At 39.1% G+C, this 20,233-nt stretch overlaps 1 protein-coding gene across 1 annotated transcript; it reads right to left on the reverse strand.

Annotated features, from left to right (window-relative positions):
* Positions 1–369: 369 nt before the first annotated feature.
* On the reverse strand, positions 370–1,091 carry LOC104671373 (60S ribosomal protein L15). The gene has a single exon (XM_010374842.2). The coding sequence runs from the start codon at positions 1,043–1,045 to the stop codon at positions 431–433; it is 615 nt and encodes a 204-aa protein (XP_010373144.2). The 5' UTR covers positions 1,046–1,091; the 3' UTR covers positions 370–430.
* Positions 1,092–20,233: the final 19,142 nt, after the last annotated feature.

The raw sequence follows: 20,233 nt of genomic DNA on the forward strand, positions 1-20,233 counted from the left end.
CAGAGAATGACTAAGGGTTATAGGTGGTCAAACCTCACAGGGGCACATGACTAAGCTTTCATTTCTGAACAATGATGATAACAACAGTTTCAGAAAGCACCATTTTTGGAGTTTTACTTTTGACTCTGGTATTTTGTCAAGAGTTTACATGCATCTTTATAGCCAATGATCCTCATTATACAAGGCTGATGATCACTATTACCACCATTATTCAGAAGAGGCAACTGAGCCTCAGGTAGGTTAATCAATGTACCCAGGTTCAGTAGGGCACACCAATGGAGAAGCTACAGTGTAGAATTCAGCTGTCTGCTGAAAATGCCTATGTTTTTAACTGCTTTGCAAAATGATGTATTTATTATGGAGAAGTCATTTTTTTTTTTGACTGTCCTAAATTGTTTATTAGGTATGAATTTTACAAACTTTACTTATATTAGCGGTAACGGTGGAGCTGGAGAGTATTGCGCCTTCTCCAAGCTGCCCGGCGGGAACCACCAATAGTATGGTGGAACTTATGGCCCTTTCCAAGGCCACGGCTCTTTCGGCCTGCAGATGTCAGCCCACGCATCTCCCTGTGCTTGTGGACTGGTTTGGTGATCCACTGGGTGTCAGGATTTCTTCTGATAGCTTTATGGAATGGATCAATGAGGATAACCTCAAAAAATTTGTATGTGGAATCTTCTCCAACCCAGTAAGAATTCAGGACTCTCAGAGCCCCACAGTGGCGTCCAGCTCGCTGCTCTGCAACGGACTGAAGGCTTCGAGCAAACTTTAGCTGGTTAACACCATGATGGACAGGCTTGCCGTAAGTTGCACCCTTAGGAACCGGGCGTTTTCGGCCACCACGGCGAACACGAATCCTATATATAACGTAACCTTGCTTGGCCTTGTAGCCCAGTCGGCGCGCTTTATCAGGCCGGGTGGGGCGGGGAGCCCTGTGGAGAGCAGAGAGCTGGCGGTACTGCCAGCAGCGGACCCTCAGAAGAAAGCGCATGACATCAGACTGCTTCTTTCTCCATAGCTCCTGGATGTACTTGTATGCACCCATCTTGGCTTACCTGATGGCTGCCGCCAGACGGAAAGGAAAGAGCTGTACTCCCTGGAGAAGTCATTTTTAAATCAGGTAGAAACATAAATTTATAATCCATAAAACTTAAAAGTGTTTACCCATTGTTTGCTGAGTTGTGCTCTGGTGTAGGTAAAATAAAGGACACTGGCCTCCAAGAATGGTGCTCCAGCTAAGTTGTCAATCCTATCTGTAGCCACTCCTCTACCCTCTGCTCCAATCACCCTCAACTGCTTATATTCCAACACACTTCATGCCTCTGTTTAAACTGCACCATCTGCCTTAAATGTCTTTCTCCTGTCTGACCAGCCCAAATCTTGCTGATTCCTTACATTTTGGCTCAGTTGTCACGTTCACTTAGAAACTGGGAAAAAAGAGAAAGTTGAAGAATGGTTCTTTAATTGAGTTGTGAACCTAGCATGTGTTTTGGTAAATTTGATACTGGTGTGAGTGAAGTGCTACCGCATTACAGGGCCTTTGTGTTTGCCAAGTGAGAGCAGACGGTTCCGATTTCCTGTATCCATTGTGATTCTCCAAGAACAGAAGAATGTTTCTCTCTAGAACAAGGAAAGCAGGGCTGAAAAGCTGCCATTCGGCCTGCAAAATCTGCAATTCCTTTTATTAGAGAGAAAATTTACGCATGAGGGAAGCTCCCATGTTCTTACATATAATATAAATGGGAAAAGTACTAAGAATGTCCAATGTCCAATATCCAATAAATAAGTCTTTGATCGCTCATGAAATTTTTGAAACCCTGATCCTCTTTTGCAGTGTGGGTTTATTAGAATTACCTTATCAATGGCATATCAGGTTTCTATGCCTTCTATTAATTTAAGGAAAAGGAATCAGCTATATGTGCATCTGTGGGTAATACATTGCTGGTTATCACATTAGGCAGCTTTAGTGCAGTAATAATCCCTCCAAATCCCAGTGACTTAACCAAAACTATATACTTGTCGCTTGACTTTGTGCATTAGCAGCAGCTTCTTATCTAGGCAGCTCTGCCCAATAGGTCTCATTGAAAGTTGAAAAGTGCTCATTCTGGGCACTAGGCTTAAGGAGCAGCCCTTATTTGAGATATATGGTCCTTGTGGCAGAGGGAAAAGAGTCAGATAGCTAAAGAAAACAATCAATGGCTCTTAAAACTTCTGCTTGGTAGTGGAGTTTGCACACACACTCACTTTGCATGGATCAAATCAAGTCACATGGCTGAGCCTGACGGCAATAAGTCATGAATATTTATCGCTTCCACTGGAGGCACTGCCAGTCAAATTGCAGAAGTTGGGGACATATAATCCTTTTAAAAGAAGAGCAAGTGGCCAGGCATGGTGGCTCACGCTTGTAATCCCAGGCCTTTGGGAGGCCAGAGCCGGTGGATTGTTTTAGGCCAGGAGTTTGAGACCAGCCTAGGTAACACGAGGAAACCCTGCCTCTATAAAAAATACAAAAAATAAAAACATTAGCCAGGTGTGGCGGCACACACCTGTAGTCCCAGTTACTCTGGAGGCTGAGGCGGGAGGACCTGAGATCATGGCTACAGGGAGCCAAATCGTGCCACTGCACTCCAACCTGGTGACAGAGCAAGACCCCATCTCAAAAAACAAAGAAACAAAAGAAGAGCCAGGGAGTTGTTATTGGTTATACAATTGGTCATGGCCACTTAGCTGTTACTTATAATAGGTGTGATATCTATTGCGGATTGTCATAGCCTGAATCGTGTTCCATCCCAAAAAAACCATGTTTGGTATCCTAAACCTCAGTGCTTAAGAATGTGACTGTATTTCAAGACTGAGTCTTTAAAGAGATAAGTAAGGTTAATGGAGTTCATTGGGGTGGGCTCTAATCCAATAAAACTGGTGCCTTCATAAGCAGATGAGAATAGGACACAGACATGTACAGAGGAAAGACCACATGAAGATGCAAGGAAAAGATGACCATCTACTAACCAAGAATAAAGGTCTTGAAACAAAACCAACCCTGCTGACACTTTGATCTTGGACATCTGGCCTCCAGAATTGTGAGAAAATAGGTTTCTGTTGCTGAAGCCATCAAGACTGTGGTACTTTGTAATGGCAGCCCTAACAAAGTAGACACTGATGAATAAATTAGCAGATTTGATGACATTGATATTTCCATTATTTATTTTGTTCCACTAACACCTCTAATAATCTCTATAATTATATTAAACATTTACTCTGCATTAAGTATACTATTAAATGTTCTGTATACATTATCTGTTTTATTCACTCAAGACAGTTATATGATATAAGTACTACTATTTTCCACATTTTGTATATGAGAAAATGTTATATCAATAGCTTGAAGGGTTTGAAGAACTTGTCTAAATTGACACCCAGGCGGGGAACTGTGATCTGATCCTAGGTCATCTGAATCCAGAATCAGCTTTCTGCCACCACTATCAAGGGACATTGGATATTCTGTAACATTTACCAAAATCAAGAAAGTTAAAAAAATATAAACTCGAGAGAACTATGATGTCTGCCTTGAGGAGTTCACAATCCAGTTGACAAAAGAAAAGAAGAAATAAGAGTAATCCTAGAGAAGATAAGACATATGTCACGTAAAACACTCTGTCCAGAACTGTTATTTATAACTTGGATGAGGAATTGATAGCACAATAATAAATGTTGCTGAAGATGCAGCTGAAAGCGAACACGTTATTCCTTGAATAACAGACTCAAAATTATAAGGTGATAAAGAAAACTATCTTGTCAGGCTGGAATGATTGGATGCATGATGCATGATGCATCCAATGATGCATGATGACGCATGATGCATGAAGAACAAATAAAATAAACTTCTAAGTACAAGGAAACAACTGGATGAGAATAATAACAACAAAATAATGTAGTTTGTTGTATAAACAAAGGTCATTTTAGTTTCGTATTAGTCAGCTGTGCCACTCATTGTGGACTACGTCATTCAACAAACATTTATAGGGTAGCTCCTAGGAGCAAGTGGAAGGAAGTCACTGCTCTCGAGTTGTCAGTCCAGTGGTGAGAGAGAGACGTGAACAAATCATGATAAAAGAATCTGACAGATGCCTTTAGATGAGTCTGAATGAAGCACCACGGTAAATGACAGGGAAAGGAAATAATTTTTGTAGGGTCATGAGAAAAGTTTGAGATGGGAAGGAGTTTGCTGGGCAGAGAAACAAGTTCATGATAATCTAGGAGGAAGAACCAGTAAGTGAACATTCGATTGTATGAAAAAGCTCTCCCATGTTTGGAATGGCTGAAATACAAGTTTAAACACCAGCATAGGATGAGGCTAAAAGTTTGACTGGGATTTGGTTTTGAAGGCCAGTACAGTTAATGCTCTTGAGTTTGACCTTCCTCTTGTATGTAACAACAGGGTAATGAAAATTTCTAGAGGAGCAACATGACCACATTTGATTTTTTGGAAGGTAATTGTTGCAAGCAAAGTACAGAAAAGACTGGAGGGTGAAGGGAACAGATTCAGGGAGATCAGTTAACGACTGGTTGCAATTTTCCAGTAAGAGAAGTTGAAGCCTAAGGGAGGTAGGTTCTGCTAAAAATACTGACACTAATGGTACAGCTGTGGCTCTTTCCACTGTCCTGGCTCAAAGTGAAGTTTTGAACTGTTTTGTTGTTTTGTTTTTTTCCAAAACCACCCAAGTTGAGCTTCTGGTTCCTTCTGCACTACCTGGTCCCTTCAGGTGTCCACGGTTCTACCCTTTCTTATATAAGCCTTAAAAAGTGCTGGGTTATTGATAAATATTTATAGTAGAGTTAAGATGGGCTGACTGAAACATCAGGATGTACACGGGTGACATTTCTACTAGGTGCTCATGGGGTGAGGTATAAGCAGAGATCAGAGGAAGAACCTTCATAGGGGACAATGAGAAGCAACGCTAGCAATTGTCTTTGGCAGGACAGCGTGCAGCACTCTACTGAACGTGACAGACAGCCTTTAGCATGGCTTAGCTCTGTGGCCTGTCGACTGCCCTTGGGCTGGCCGTAATGGTCTTCTTCAGGGCAGAGATTGAGTTCTTTCCAAGTATGATCTCTGCTCTTCTCTGTGTGATCCCTCCGAGCCATGCAGAAGGTCACCCTGACCTCCGTTCTTGTCAGGTTCTCTATCATCCCATTGACTCCCTGGAAAACGGCACTCTTAATTTTTTATTTGCAGGCTAACTTTATACCTTTATCTTTCGAATCTTTGCCTTTTGATTTTCAGAAATTATTCTTTCAAAAATCTTGGCTCTTATCAACTAACAGCTTTCAAAAACTATCATCTTTTATGTGGACTTCAAAAACTTGACTGTCTTTGTTTTTCTTTGTGTTTGAGCTAAATAAATTTTAAACCTCTCTTCTCAAATTCCTCTTAAAAATATTTCTAACAGTTTGCATTCTCTTTGTGTTCAAGCTAAATACATTTTAAACACCTGTTCTCCCATTTTTACTTAAACTAAAGGTATCGCTAGCAGTTTGTATCTCTATATAGGGACATACATAATCAGACAGGTATGGAAAAGAAAAGGATATTAAATTATTTTCTAAATATAATTTTTACAATAATTGTATTAAAAGCCAACTAAAATTATGATATTCTAGGAGAACAAAAAATACTAAAATTGACTCTAGAAGAAACAGGAAAAAGAATAGGCTAATTCAAATGATAGGAAAAAAAGCTGAAAAAGGTGAGAAAGTACGAAACCGCTTCACAATAAAGGTGCCCAGTTTTATGCAACATGCCTTTGAGAATCATTCATAATGCCTATGATTATTTTTAAAATTGCTCTGAAGTATTGGTTTTCAAAATATTGGCTGAGCACAGTGGCTTACGGCTATAATCCCAGAACTTTGGGAGGCCAAGGCAGGTGGATCACTTAAGTTCAGGAGTTCAATACCAGCCTGGCCAACATGGCAAAACCCATCTCTACTGAAAATACAAAAATTAGCCAGGTGTGGTGGCATGCATCTGTAGTCTCAGCTACCTGGGAGGCTGAGGGACGAGAATCACTTGAACCTGGGAAACGGAGTTTGCAGTGAGCTGAGATCATGCTACTGCACTCCAGCCTGGGCAACAGAGCAAGACTCTGTCCCCACCCCCACCCCCCACCAATATATGTATATGTATATATACATGCACAAGAATCACTTGGTGAGTTTATTAAACACGTGGACTCCTTTCTCCTCTCCTCTTCCCATCTTCTATTTGGGACTTTGATACAGTAGCTATGGGATGCGATCTGGGAATCTGAATTTTAAACAAATAGATGCTTGGAGAACCAAACTGTCCTTTGAGAAACCTGTTCTAAAGCCATCGTCTTTCTAAATATGAGGTTTTCATAAGAAATCCATTGGGATGAATTAAAAAATAGAACTTTATTTTTCTTAATAAAAGAAAGAAATTTCAATTTCACTGTAATAGCATTTGTTTAACTGATTGACCTGGCTCCTTCTCTGAATTCTTATGTCCGATGGCCAATGCACATGCATGGCCCCACAGATATTCTTGAAAGAAAGTATGGGTGCCACCTGGTCCCCTCAACAGTGTGTTTACTCTTATACACTGCGCTGCAATTTGCAACTTTGTGAGTTTTACCATATAGTTGTCATTGAAGGAATCCTCCCAAAATGGACAAATGGCATGATTACAATCCTGAAGAGAAGCCACAGATTGAAGAGAGAGCACTATTAAATGATGCTTTTTCTATTGATTGTTCAAAGAAAAGATTTCATCAATCGTATTATGAGTCAGACACAGCGATGACCTCATCAGATATTAAAAACATTGGCTGAATAATTTTAAATGATCAGGAATGTTACTGGAAAATAGAGATCATACACAGTATCAGCAAGAGCAAACCTTATTTTAATTGTCTGTTGTATTAACCTGTGAATTAACTAATAAAAGGATGAGGTCTTCAGGATGCTGGGCACTGAAAATCTAAGCATCCAGAATATTGTTAAAATAATTTTAATTAGAGATATGATTTGTAAATAAATCAAAGTGCATATAATATGGTAACATTTTAACAGCGATTTTGCTGATGAATGTGAATCACTAAAAAGAATAAGCCTCTTCTTTCAAGTAGGGCTATTCAAAATGTGGTCCATGCACTGCCGGTGGTCATCAACTATTCGTTATGTGGTCAAGATAAATATGGCAATAATAGTCAGCATTTAGAAACTTTTACAGCAATTTGGTAGAGTAATTTCATGCCTATTGAATCTATTCATAAATAAATTAAGCTTTTATTTTGATTGTTTTTGGCCTCTTGTTATATTTTTCTAGTAATTTCTTTTTGCTTTGTTTTAACCAAAATAGCAGTGCACAATGGATAGGAAATTGAAATAAAGGATTTCACCACAGATAATTTGAAAAACAATTCCAATTTATGTATAATATCGTCGTTTATTTTGTAATTAGCATAGTCCTGAAATCAAAACCTGACAAATATCCCACAACAAGAAACCTACAATTATAAGGAAAATATTAGCAAGTCAATCCAGCCTCAAATTAAATACTAATATGCCATGACTAAGTTGAATTTTGTTTTTCCTTTAACTTTTAGACTGTAAAATGGTTTAATTTTTAATAATCTGTTATTTGTGTTATTATGCTAATAGCTTAAAAGAGAAAATAAAATAATTACATTGATAAATATTCATGAAAAAATTATTTCATCAACAAAGCAGGCTATTAAGCAGTAATAAGTACAATTTTTTATAATCATATGTTTACTTAGTAGAAAAAATTCTGGAATATTATAAATCAAAACGTTTACAGTGGCTGTTTTGTTTTGATTTATATTTTCTTCTTATGTTTATAGCTACATTCTAAACCTTCAATAACACATTTTTTCTTTTTATATTTAATTTTATTAATATAATCACAAATTCTGCTTTATTGCTTCAATATCAAAAGGGAAAAATAGCAAAGTTAACAGAAATCTCCAAGAGCAATAATTCTTGACCTTTTCTTAAATTCTAAATATTCTGTGTAAAGTAATTGTTCAATAATTTGGTTATGTGAAAAAAAGACGTGAGTCAAGTGTAAAACAGAAGCTCTGACTTCTTAGAAATGGTGAATTCCATAGTGCAGGTCAGGGAAACTTGCATGTAATTTAGCACTTTTACACTACCTTCCTTCCTTCCTTCCTTCCTTCCTTCCTTCCTTCCTTCCTTCCTTCCTTCCTTCCTTCCTTCCTTCCTTCCTTCCTTCCTTCCTTCTTTCTTTCTTTCTTTCTTTCTTTCTTTCTTTCTTTCTTTCTTTCTTTCTTTCTTTCTTTCTTTCTTTCTCTCTCTCTTTCTTTCTCTCTCTCCCTCTCTCTCTTCCTTCCTTCCTTCCTTCCTTCCTTCCTTTCTTTTTTCTTCAGCTCTCTCTCTCTCTTTTTTTTTTATTATACTTTATGTTCTAGAGTACATGTACACAATGTGCAGGTTTGTTACACATGTACACATGTGCCATGTTGCTGTGCGGCACCCATTAACTCGTCGTTTACATTAGGTGTATCTCCTAATGCTATCCCTCCCTGCTCCCCTCACCCCACAACAGGCCCTGGTGTGTGATGTTCCCCATCCTGTGTCCAAGTGTTCTCATTGTTCAATTCCCACCTATGAGTGAGAACATGCAGTGACTGGTTTTCTGTTCTTGCAATAGTTTGCTGAGAATGATGGTTTCCGGCTGCATCCATGTCTGTACAAAGGACATGAACTCATCCTTTTTTATGACTGCATAGTATTCCATGGTGTATATATGCCACATTTTCTTAGTCCAGTCTGTCATTGATGGACATTTGGGTTGGTTCCAAGTCTTTGCTATTGTGAATAGTGCCACAATAAACATACATGTGCATGTGTCTTTATAGTGGCATGATTTATAATCCTTTGGGTATATGCCCAGTAATGGGATGGTGTGGTCAAATGATATTTAGAGTTCTAGATCCTTGAGGAATCGCCACACTGTCTTCCACAGTGGTTAAACTAGTTTAAAGTCCCATCAACAGTGTAAAAGTGTTCCTATTTCTCCACATCCTCTCCAGCACTTGTTGTTTCCTGACTTTTTAATGATCACCATTCTAACTGGTGTGAGATGGTATCTCTTTGTGGTTTTCATTTGCATTTCTCTGATGGCCAGTGATGATGAGCATTTTTTCATGTGTCTGTTGACTGTATGAATGTCTTCTTTTGAGAAATGTCTGTTCATATCCTTTGCCCCCTTTTTGATGGGGTTGTTTGATTTTATTCTTGTAAATTTGTTGAAGTTCTTTGTAGATTCTGGATATTTACCCTTTGTCAGATAGGTAGATTGCAAAAATTTTCTCCCATTCTGCAGGTTGCCTGTTCACTCTGATGGTAGTTTCTTTTGCTGTGCAGAAGCTCTTTAGTTTAATTAGATCCCATTTGTCAATTTTGGCTTTTCTTGCCATTGCTTTTGGTGTTTTACACATGAAGTCCTTGCCCATGCCTATGTCCTGAATGGTATTGCATAGGTTTTCTTCTAGGGTTTTTATGGTTTTAGGTCTAACATTTAAATCTATAATCCATCTTGAATTAATTTTTGTATAAGGTGTAAGAAAGGGATCTAGGTTCAGTTTTCTACTTATGGCTAGCCAGTTTTCCCAGCACCATTTATTAAATAGGAAATCCTTTCCCCATTTCTTGTTTTTGTCAGGTTTGCCAAAGATCAGATGGTTGTAGATGTGTGGTATTATTTCTGAGGACTCTGTTCTGTTCCATTGGTCTATATCTCAGTTTTGGTACCAGTACCATGCTGTTTTGGTTACTGTAGCCTTGCAGTATAGTTTGAAGTCAGTGTGATGCCTCCAGCTTTGTTCTTTTTGCTTAGGATTGTCTTGGCAATGCGGGCTCTTTTTTGGTTCCACGTGAACTTTAAAGTAGTTTTTTCCAATTCTGTGAAAAAAGTCATTGGTAGCTTAATGGGGTTGGCATTGAATCTCTAAATTACCTTGGGCAGTAAGGTCATTTTCACAATATTGATTCTTCCTATCCATGTGCATGGAATGTCACTTTTTTTTTCTAAGAGACAGGATCTTGCTCTGTCACCTAGGCTGGAGTGCAAGGGCACCATCATAGCTCACTGTAGCCTTGAAGTCCTGGGCTCAAGTGATCTTCCCACCTTAGCCTCCCAAGCAGCTAGGACGACAGGTGTGTGCCACCACTCCTGGCTAATTTATTTATTTATTTGTTTTTGCAGAGACAGGGTCTTGCTTATAGCCCAGGCTGATCTGAAACTCCTAGCCTTAAGCGATTCTCCTGCCTTGACCTCCTAAAGTGCTGGGATTACAAGCATGAGCCACAGTGCTTGGACTATAATATATGTAATTTTATGTAATAAGTTAAAAAAAGTACAGTTATTGTAGGTATAAAACATTGTATGTGTCTAGAGTTTAAGTTCCTATAAAATGTGTAAGGATTTAATATTACTCACTTACAGGTTTACACATTTTCCACTAGCTTGTTTTGGAAGTAATTTACACAATGGCTCATTTTAGTTTCATCTGCAGGAATGAGCGATTTGTAATTGACAAAGAAAAGCAATAAAAAATTTCATTAGTCTTTCTCAAGCTACTGTGTATTACATGCATTTGCATAATGAAGACAGACTTTTTTGTTCTCTGAAAAGCATCAAGTATTTTCTCTTGCCACTCGTTGGTCTTACTTATTTCCAAGGTAATGGGTGGGAGGTCTAGTCTTCTTTCTTTGAAATTTCCCTCCCTTCCTGTGATGGATCTGCCTTCTAGATCAGTTCATTTCTTTATGCCATTGCTTTGAATTTCTGACCCTTCTTTATTGCCTGTCAAATGCTTTTTGCAATAGTTCTAGTCATCACTAATCACCCTTATCTTTTTTCTTTGAACATTTAAATCACATGATAGCATGTGACTCAGGACAGAAACTTGTACCAGGGTTACAAGTTGTTGAAGATCTTGACTAGTCAGATTTGAGAAATATTTTGAAGGTAGAGCTTGCAGGATTTGTTGGATAGAATGTGGGATGTGAGAGAATGGTTCAGGATGGCTATAATGATTTTGGCCTGAATAACTGGAAAAATTGAGCCGGTATTTACTGAAATAGGGAGAACTGTGGGAAGGATTTGGGTGGGAAATGAAAGTTCCATTTTGGACATATTAAGTTTGAGTGCATTCTATACATTCAAGTGCAAATAGAGAATAGACAGTTGAAATTTGAATCTGTAATTAAATGGAGAAATTAGTGTTGAAGATAAGATGTGAGGCTTGTTGCTGAATGTGGCATCTAAAGCCAACTGGTGTGGATGAGATCATTTGTAGATAAGCAGTGAGCAAGTGCTCTGCTGCATTCTGAGGATGGGAACAGGGCCTGCTTCATGGCCACATGATCTTGGCAGTCACACAAGACCTCTTACTTAGGAGGAACCCATGCTTGATTGAATGCTCTGCTCTCACTCTCTTGAAACTGTTAATAATTTTTTAACAAGGGCCCTGCATTTTCATTCTGCACTGCACTCTGCAAATTATGTAGCCGGTTCTGGTTGGAGACATAAAGATCCAATCTTAAGAAAGGAAAGAGCCAATGAAGTAGCCTGAAAACCAAACAAGTGTGAGGAGGTGTCATAAAAGCCGAGGGAACAAATTGTTTGATGATGGACAGCATGACCCACAGTCTCAGAAAGATGCTGCAAGGTCATATTACCTCAGGACTGAACACTGATCATTGGATTTAGCAACTTGGGTATGCTTGGTGCCCGTGGTGGAATAGGTTGAAAAGAAAAGAAAAGAACAAATGTTGAATGTGAACAATTCTTGCAAGCACTTTTCTTGGAAATGAGAAGCTTAAAATTGGGTAGAGGCTGAGAAAGATATAGGGTCAAGAGAGGGTTTTTTAAAGATGGAGATAAGTGTCATAAATGGGGGAGTAAGCACCCTTTGTGGAATCTTTAAGGAACATTCCAGTACGGCTGTGGAGATTACACTGGGGAGGCATATGAATTAAAGGATTGACTGTATTTACAGGTTCTAAAGATGGAGGCACAACATACCTTGCAGGAGTCACCTGGAGGGCACACCAAGGGAGCAGGCTCAACCAAGCAGTGGGGGAGCCAAGAGAAAGTGGGGACCTGTGGACAAGTGCCCTTACTGGGCATTAGGATGGGGTTTGCCAGCAAACGCAGGAGGGGATATCATGGGTATGCTTGAATGTCACTAGGCCACAGTCAGGGAAGAGCAAGAAGGGGGACTTGTGTCACATCAGTGTACCTGGTCATCTGGGAAAGGTGCCCACAGCCTGTTTCTCTGGAGATGTTGAGGAATCAGAAAAATGGGAAGTCTTTAAAAGTTGCAATTCAAGATGTTATGGTACATCATTTTTTCCTGGCAATGACCCATTAAGAAAAAAAAATGATGAGGTGGGAATGGAAATAATTCCAGGAGCAAAGTCTTTGAGGAGGAGTTTTCCAGTGCAAAGTACAGGGTTGGCCCTAGGAGACAGGGAAAGCCAAGTGGATGGAGACCTGCTGCATTTCGTAGAATGATCCATTCTGATTCCTTCTATATAAAAATCGGAGCCTTCAACTGAGAGTGAGAAGCAGAGAGAAAATGTTGAGATTTGAAGAAGAGAAGAATGTGAAACAGTCATCTAGGAGGAAGGGCAAACAAGGAGACCAGGACTGACGGGCAGTGTAAGGGCTGCTAAACAGAAACAGCTTAACAGTGAAGTGGCTGAAATATGAACATCGGGTGTCTCTGGTGATGATTTCCTTTTTGTAGTTTTCTAGTTTTCCAGATGTTTCCAAATAGGTATATATTACTTCCACAATTATATTTTTAAAACTGTTATAGAGACATAAAAAATAGGACATATTATGTATGAGAGAGGGACTTAGGATTTTGGAGAGGCAAGTGGGAGATCAGAAAGAGACAGGAAACCTCATTCTGTTTGTCTGGAAAAGCAAGGCCTGCAATAGATGAAAAGGAGTCCAGTTTTCTGCAGAAATGTACAGAATATTTTTGACCTTTTATTCAGGTCAACAGATTTACTCCATTTCTAGGACTGAGCCACCAATTGTGTTTCTTGGTTGAGTCTGAGAGTTTGATAGGCCAAACGGTGGAAACTGTTCCCAAGTTCTGAAACGAGGTAAGCTACCATTCTGGGCTGTGCAGTGGTGAGGTGCACTCTCATCCCTGCTGTGTTTTAGTGGGAAGCCTGGTGAGGCTTAATCAGGGACTATGAAAACATCTCTTACTCCAGAACCTCACTAATCTTGTAAAGTTTGCTTCCTTGTTAAATGATTAAAAGTAAACATGAGACGGTGAGGTCCTTGATATCTGTTTTCAGAGTGTCTTAGCCACTCCCTACTTATTATGTCTTAACAGATTTGCCTGATATATTTTTTAAATTTTTAAATCAAGGTCACTGTTCTGAAAGGGAATTTCAAAGATAATAAATTGATATTAAGGGATTGTTGCTAATTCCAAAACATATTCACCCTGTTAGACCCTGTAATATTAGCTCATATGTGCTTTTATTTTAATCTGTGATTGATGGGGTGATGAGTAGGGAATTTCAGGACAACATTTTAAACTAAGTTCTTCTGAGCTATTTCCCCTCATCTCTCTGTCGAAATCTTTATTGGGATCATAAATCTCAGCTCTCAGAAGAAGATGTGGGAATTAGATCCTATGACTGTTGAAACACCACATGGAGCTCAGCTGTGTGGACGCAAAATAACTCTGCGTGGGGTGTGAGGTGGGGTGTGTGTTTGGAACCCTAAGCGTGGCGAGTTGAAGATTTCAGAGCCTAGGGCAGCTGAAGAAGCCAAGTCCTGAGTTTTACACTAGCACAGAGGAGGACAGATTTTTATCTTGTGGTGGAAATAATATTTAACCTAGAAATAAGTATTTGGATGATGTCATACTTTCTTCTTGAAATATACAACCCTTTGATGAATTTCTTTCATCTTTAAACTCTTTCATAATGAATCTCTTACATAATAAATCTCTTTAATACACTTTGCAGTCTTTGTATTCATACACCATTGTAAATTCTTAAAAGAAGAGCATATTTATTCCAAGTTCATGTATTATTACTATTGAAAACAAAGACACAATAAATAAAGAGTATTTGCATGAGCGCTGAACTGAAAACTATGCTTGGAAGACACCAACAGAACTATCTTCAAGTCAGTTGAAGGAAAATATTTGCAGCCAGGCATTTCTTTCCCTGAAGTAATATCTATGACTTCTTGGTAGATAGCCTGAGGTAGCAAGGTAAGAGCTTCCATTATTGTAAATGAAAAGCTCAGGATATCACTAGGCATGGTAGCACACGCCTGTACACTGTACTCAGGAGGCTGAGACAGAGGATCTCTTGAGGCCAGGAGTTTGAGGCTATAGTACACTATGATCACTCCTGTCAATAGCCATGGCACTCCAACCTGGGCAGCATGGTGAGACCTCCGTCTTAAAAAAAAAAAAAAAAAGGAAAATCTAGAAAAGTTCCAGATATGCTTACAAGCAGATTTTTCAAATCCCATGGGAATGGGCTCAAAGAACAGTATGTTTAGTAACCAGCTGACAATGATTAAAGCATCATCTTTGGAAGATGATAAGCTAAAGATAAGGAATGTAAATCTTATCGTCTAAAACTCTTTGCAGTCAGCCAACTTAATTGAGTGTCTATGAGAAAATTATTATCTCATCTATCATATTTGTGCAATGAAAATAATACCTACACTATACACGTGGAATTTAAATAAGAAAATATTTTATATATCTATGTAGCTCCTGGATATAGTACAAGTTTAAAACATTGTAGTTTATTATCAGGTTCCTGAGAGATGGCACCAATGGCAAAACAGTTACCAAAGCTATCCCCTTAGAATTAGAGGATAATCTCAACTTTGTGGACAGCATGTGGGTCTAAGCACCCATTGCATCTGTCAGCCTGTCCTCTCTCCTTTTTTAAAGAGCAAAACAGGAATTATATTGTGATTGAAGGACTTTCTATCCATCCCTGCAATCCTAGATGCTTTGGGACACCGGCGTAGAAGTTGCGGACTTTTTACAAACACTGATGGAATAAAACACTGTAATTACCTCTCTTTTTTTTTTTTTCATACCTAGCATAGAAGATTGATCTCAGGTTTTTGAGGGGGTTGGGTGGTGGTCCTCATCTGAGGATACGGCTACATAAGTCATGGAAGACCTTGCCCGTCCAGGTAGGGTACAACTCTAGGCCCTGTGTGGCTGCTTGGGGAGTCAGTCACTGGCTCGACTCTGGCCTTCCAGGAGGCTGGCAGTTGAAAAAGATCTCAGGGTGATCAGATAGAGAACTGCAGAAGGGGAGGGTCAAGCCAGCTTCTTTCAGATTTATTACAGTCCCCTAAAGCATTAATGACCTTTTTGCCTAAAGCTGATACAGGGAAACTTTTAGTTCATTGACCTTCAAGTAATTACAGCTGTTTGGAAAGCTTTTGGTTGCAGAAACTGGCAGTACTTCCAAACATTTCAAAGATGTCTATCATCTTAATAGCACCTGTCCTTTAACCCTGCACACACATTCCAAAAATGTTAACTAAAAAATACAACTATTAATTTTATATTCTGATGTTTTCTTATGAGCACAGCTGTGGCCACTTTAGTGTCCAGCAAAGCATTTCTTTGGCGAGTGATTTAGGGAGGGGTGGAAAGTGGAATGGAAGAAGTCTCTGGAAAGTCTTTAACACCGGGGCGTATTTTCTCCCTGTTTGACTCAAAGGAATTCACACTCATGGAATCTGGCCTATCATAAAGAACTTTTTCCTTTTGTACTTGATTCAACTTAGTAAATTATGTCAACCAGCTATGGTGAATGATGAGTGTTCCCCAAACCACAGAACAATAGACTTAATCGTCGAAGCTCTAAAAGAGCAATAATCTATCTGTTCCAGATCCCTCCTGCTGGGCACCATCTTCTAGCTCAGCTGGAGCCTCTCCTTCATAATTCCTCCCCTAGAGCAAGTCCTTTTTTGCTGAACTCTAGGACACCCGGCAGGCATTCCTGTTCTAACTGCCTTTGTTGGCCTGAATGCTGAAAATACATCACTGAACTAACATCTCCTTAAGAAGACATTTGTCATCAAAGAGGCAAATCCTCAACAAGGACAACCCTATTTTAAAAAGTCATGCCTAAACCAGCACAATTTAAAAGATTCAGAGTTTTATTTTATTTTATTTTTTTACCTTTTTAAAGGTAGATTTCAAAAAATCAGTTTGCCCTACTAAATTCATGGTAACTGGCACATGAGATGAGGAGTATTCCTTTTAGCTATACCCACAATGGTCTGTATTCTTGTCCTACAACCGTATCACAAATTGTCAAATGTTGGCACAACACCGCATCCTGTATTTCACACATCTGATTTTTTCCTTAAGTAATTATCATTCCCAAAGCTCACAACTCTCTTTTTCTCAACTGTATTTCTCCTGGAGTTTGTCTTCCCACAAAGGTCTCTTCCCAGTTTTCTTCCTCTAATAACAGTACACTTATTTTTTCTCTCTGCTAGGCACACTGTCACCACATCCAAACTTGTTCTTTACAGCCACTCAGTCATGGCCCTTACAGTTTTGCTTCACTCCATGTATACCATTTCATTTCCCTTCCCACTGCCACTCCCTAGAACAGGCAGTCCTGACTTTTCGTGCTAATGAGGAGCCACAGAAATGACTATGCAAACAGAAACTGGGATGTGAGCTTGTTCATGGAAGGGGAACGTTACAATTGTTCTGGGACCTTTAAAAATATTTTGTTGAAACATTAAAAACTCCTTTGTTGTAGGTTATAAATGCACAGGAGAATTGTTTAAAATAGTAAAACTGGTCATTATTTAGTATACTGTAATTTAAAACATCAGAAATATGAAGCAATAAAGTATTTTATTTCTTTGTAAAAATCTCATGGAGTATAGTTTGAATGAGGTTGGCCCTCCTCTTCTCATTGTAGGACTTAGTGTATGGATTGAGCATCTTTACTACGGCCTGGAAAACTGTTATACTCTTTTCTAAGTTTGAATCAGCTTCCAACTATCTATTCTTTGTTCTTTCAATGTCATGAAATGCCTCTGAGAGTTCCTCACTCTGAGAGTGAGTTTTTTTGCCAGTGTAACTTTTCCAGGACACCTGTATCCTAAAATGAATGAACACATCCATTTTCTTTATTTATGTTGTTAAGTTTGCCTTCCCTAAGTTCCTCTGGAATGTCTCAGTGGCAATATTCCCTCCAATAGCTATTTCTTCCATGACTCCATTAATACTCAACTTGAATTTCGCTTTCAGGGTGTATTAGGGTTCTCCAGAGAAACAGTACACACACACACACACACACACACAGACACACATACACACAGATTTATTTTATATATATGAAGATTTATAATATACATGAAGATTTATATGTATATATATATGAAGATTTATTTTATTATGGAAATTGGCTTACACAATTACAGAGGCTGAGAAATTTCACCATCTACAATCTGGAGAACCAAGAAAGCCAGTGGAGTAATTCAGCTAAAAGTCCAAGTCCAAAGGCCTGAGAACCACAGTCCCAATGTCCAACTGCAAGAGAAGATGAATATCCCAGCTCAAACAGAAAGTAAATTTGCCCTTCCTTCACCTTCTTGTTCTATTAGATGATGCCTGACCACATTGGTGTGGGTGATCTGATCTTTACTCAGTTTACTGATTTTGCTAATGTCTTCTGCAGACACCCTCACAGACACACCGGAAATAATGCTTTGCCAGCTGCCTGGGCTTTGCTTAGCTCGTCCAAGTTGATGCATAAAATTAACCATCATATAGAGTTCTCTATTTCTGTTTCTTTGCTGTACTTTCATCTTTATGACACTTCATCTGTTGGCCAATTTTCTCTTTTGATTAGCCATTTTTGAAAATGTTGTGCAGTTTTATCGCTAGAAGAAAAGGAAAACACAACTACATGCTTTGCTGCCAGTGTGAGGATTTAATAAAAGATGGGCAGAGACCAGTCACCAATAGACATTGAAAAAAGTGGCATGATCGGTCACTGATCATAATGCACATCTGGTATGCATGTGGGTTTTTGGTGGGTATTTGTGGGTTGAAAGTCTAGCAGTGAAGTTTCTCCTTTATGCAATTACTCACAGTTAATATACTATAGCAACTGAAATCAGAACTGTGGTTGTTGGGGGACTGATGTCATTGAACTAAACTGTGGTATATTGGAATATTGGAATATTGGAGCTATGCTAAGCAAGGATGGGCTGATTATTACTAGGACAACTTTCTGGCTTCTCTTTTTATGTTTAGTGCATCTAATTCATCTCACATTTATCAATCCAGATTTTCTTCCAAGATAACTAATACCTTAGTCATCTAACCAATCAAGGACCTCACAATAACTTACATGTAGTTTTCACCTAAACCTGGGTATAACATGTTTATAACCATCTTCCTGGTCATCCTAAGCACTTATACTTATATCCTAAGATTTCATCTCTATTAAGCTCCAGGGGGTAATAGGTGTTCTTTAACCCTCTGCAGGATTAGAGAATTGAGGCTGCTTTGTTACTGTTGTTCACAATAAACTTCCATAGGAAGTGAGTTAGAAGACTCTAGACCTTTTTTAATCCTGAACTTTCTGGGCATCTTGTCTGAGTGATATTATCTTCAGTAAAGTGTATCCTAAGAGCTGTCTTTGTGTTTCCTTGGCCTTCTTCATAAGCTTGCTCTCCAAATACCCCCACATCTGGGAGACTGACTGCTGAGCTCCTAAGTTGGAACACAAAGTTAGAGTTTTCAAAAGTGTTGCTTTGTAGGCGACACCGACAGAGGTACTTCCACCTGATGTTCTATCAGAGTCTGAAAAGAGTAATCCTGCCTTGCTTATTTAGACAAAGATACCTCTCTCCTTAGCATTGCTATAGAGAGATGTCAACATCTTTTATCCGCAGTCTCCTTCAGTCACTGGAAAATAGGACAATACCCGTAAATATTTCTTTGTATATAACACAAAACTCCCTCGAAAGAATAAGAGATAAACAGTCAGAGGGTTGTTTTTTTGTTTTTTTTTTTTTTTTGTCTTTTTATTGTGAGCCCCTGAAGAAAAACCTATAGTTTCAAGCTGGCAGAATTTTGTGACTATCTTGACCAATGGAGTATAATCAAGTAATGCCATGTACCTTCCAAGGCTCGATGATAAGAACACCTTGCACTTCGGCCTTGCCTACTTAGGACATTTGTTCTTAAAACACGGCTGCTAGACATGCTATGAGGAAGGACAGAAAACCCACGTGCAGAGGCTGTGCAGAGGCAATTTGGCCAGTAGTCCATCTGAGGTCCCAGCCAATATCAGCATCAACTACCAGAGGTGCAAGTGAAGATGCAAGCAGATGATTCCTGCTCCCAGCTCTTGTCACCCCTAATCTTTGAGTCTGCCAAGCAAATGCCCCCGATGTGGCATAGCAGACATATAAGCATCTGCCCTGTGTCCAGACTAAGTTCCTGACCCATAAAATATGTGAATCTGTGAATACAAATGTTGTTGTTTGTCTTTGTTTCCTTTCTTTCCTTTCCTTCCTTTCATTCCTTTTGTTCTTTTCGTTCCTTTCTTTTCTTTCTTTCTTTCTTTTTTTTTTTTTTTTTTTGAGACAGAGTCTTACTCTGTCACCCAGGCTGGAGTGCAGTGACATGATCTTGGCTCACTGCAACCTCCACCTCCCGGTTCAAGCGATTCTTGTGCCTCAGCATCCCAGGTAGCTGGGACTACAGGTGTGTATCACCACATCCTGCTAATTTTTTGTATTTTTAGTAGAGACGGGGTTTTGCCATGTTACCCAGGCTGGTCTCGAGTTGCTGACCTCAGGCAATCCACCTGCCTTGGCCTCCCAAAGTGCTAGGATTACAGGTGTGAGCCACCACACCTGGCCCAAATGTTGTTATTTTTAACACAGTTGTATGCAACTGAGATCAAGGTGGTTGTTATGCAGCAATTGCAACTGGAACAAGAACACCTGACCTTGCAATACACTTGAAATTATATGAGTTATGAGATCAGTAAATTATCTTCCCTTATCTATACTTTCTAGCATAACCACAATGAACATGGATAATTTGTGAAGGCAATAAGAACGTAGTGAATAGCTGATTCCATGTGGATGGAA

The sequence above is a fragment of the Rhinopithecus roxellana genome, chromosome 6 (genome assembly GCF_007565055.1).
Source record: "Rhinopithecus roxellana isolate Shanxi Qingling chromosome 6, ASM756505v1, whole genome shotgun sequence".
Classification (NCBI taxonomy): Eukaryota; Metazoa; Chordata; class Mammalia; order Primates; family Cercopithecidae; genus Rhinopithecus; species Rhinopithecus roxellana.

Coding starts and splice junctions, on each gene's coding strand:
- LOC104671373 (XM_010374842.2), bottom strand. CDS start 1,045: ATGGGTGCATACAAGTACATCCAGGAGCTATGGAGAAAGAAGCAGTCT.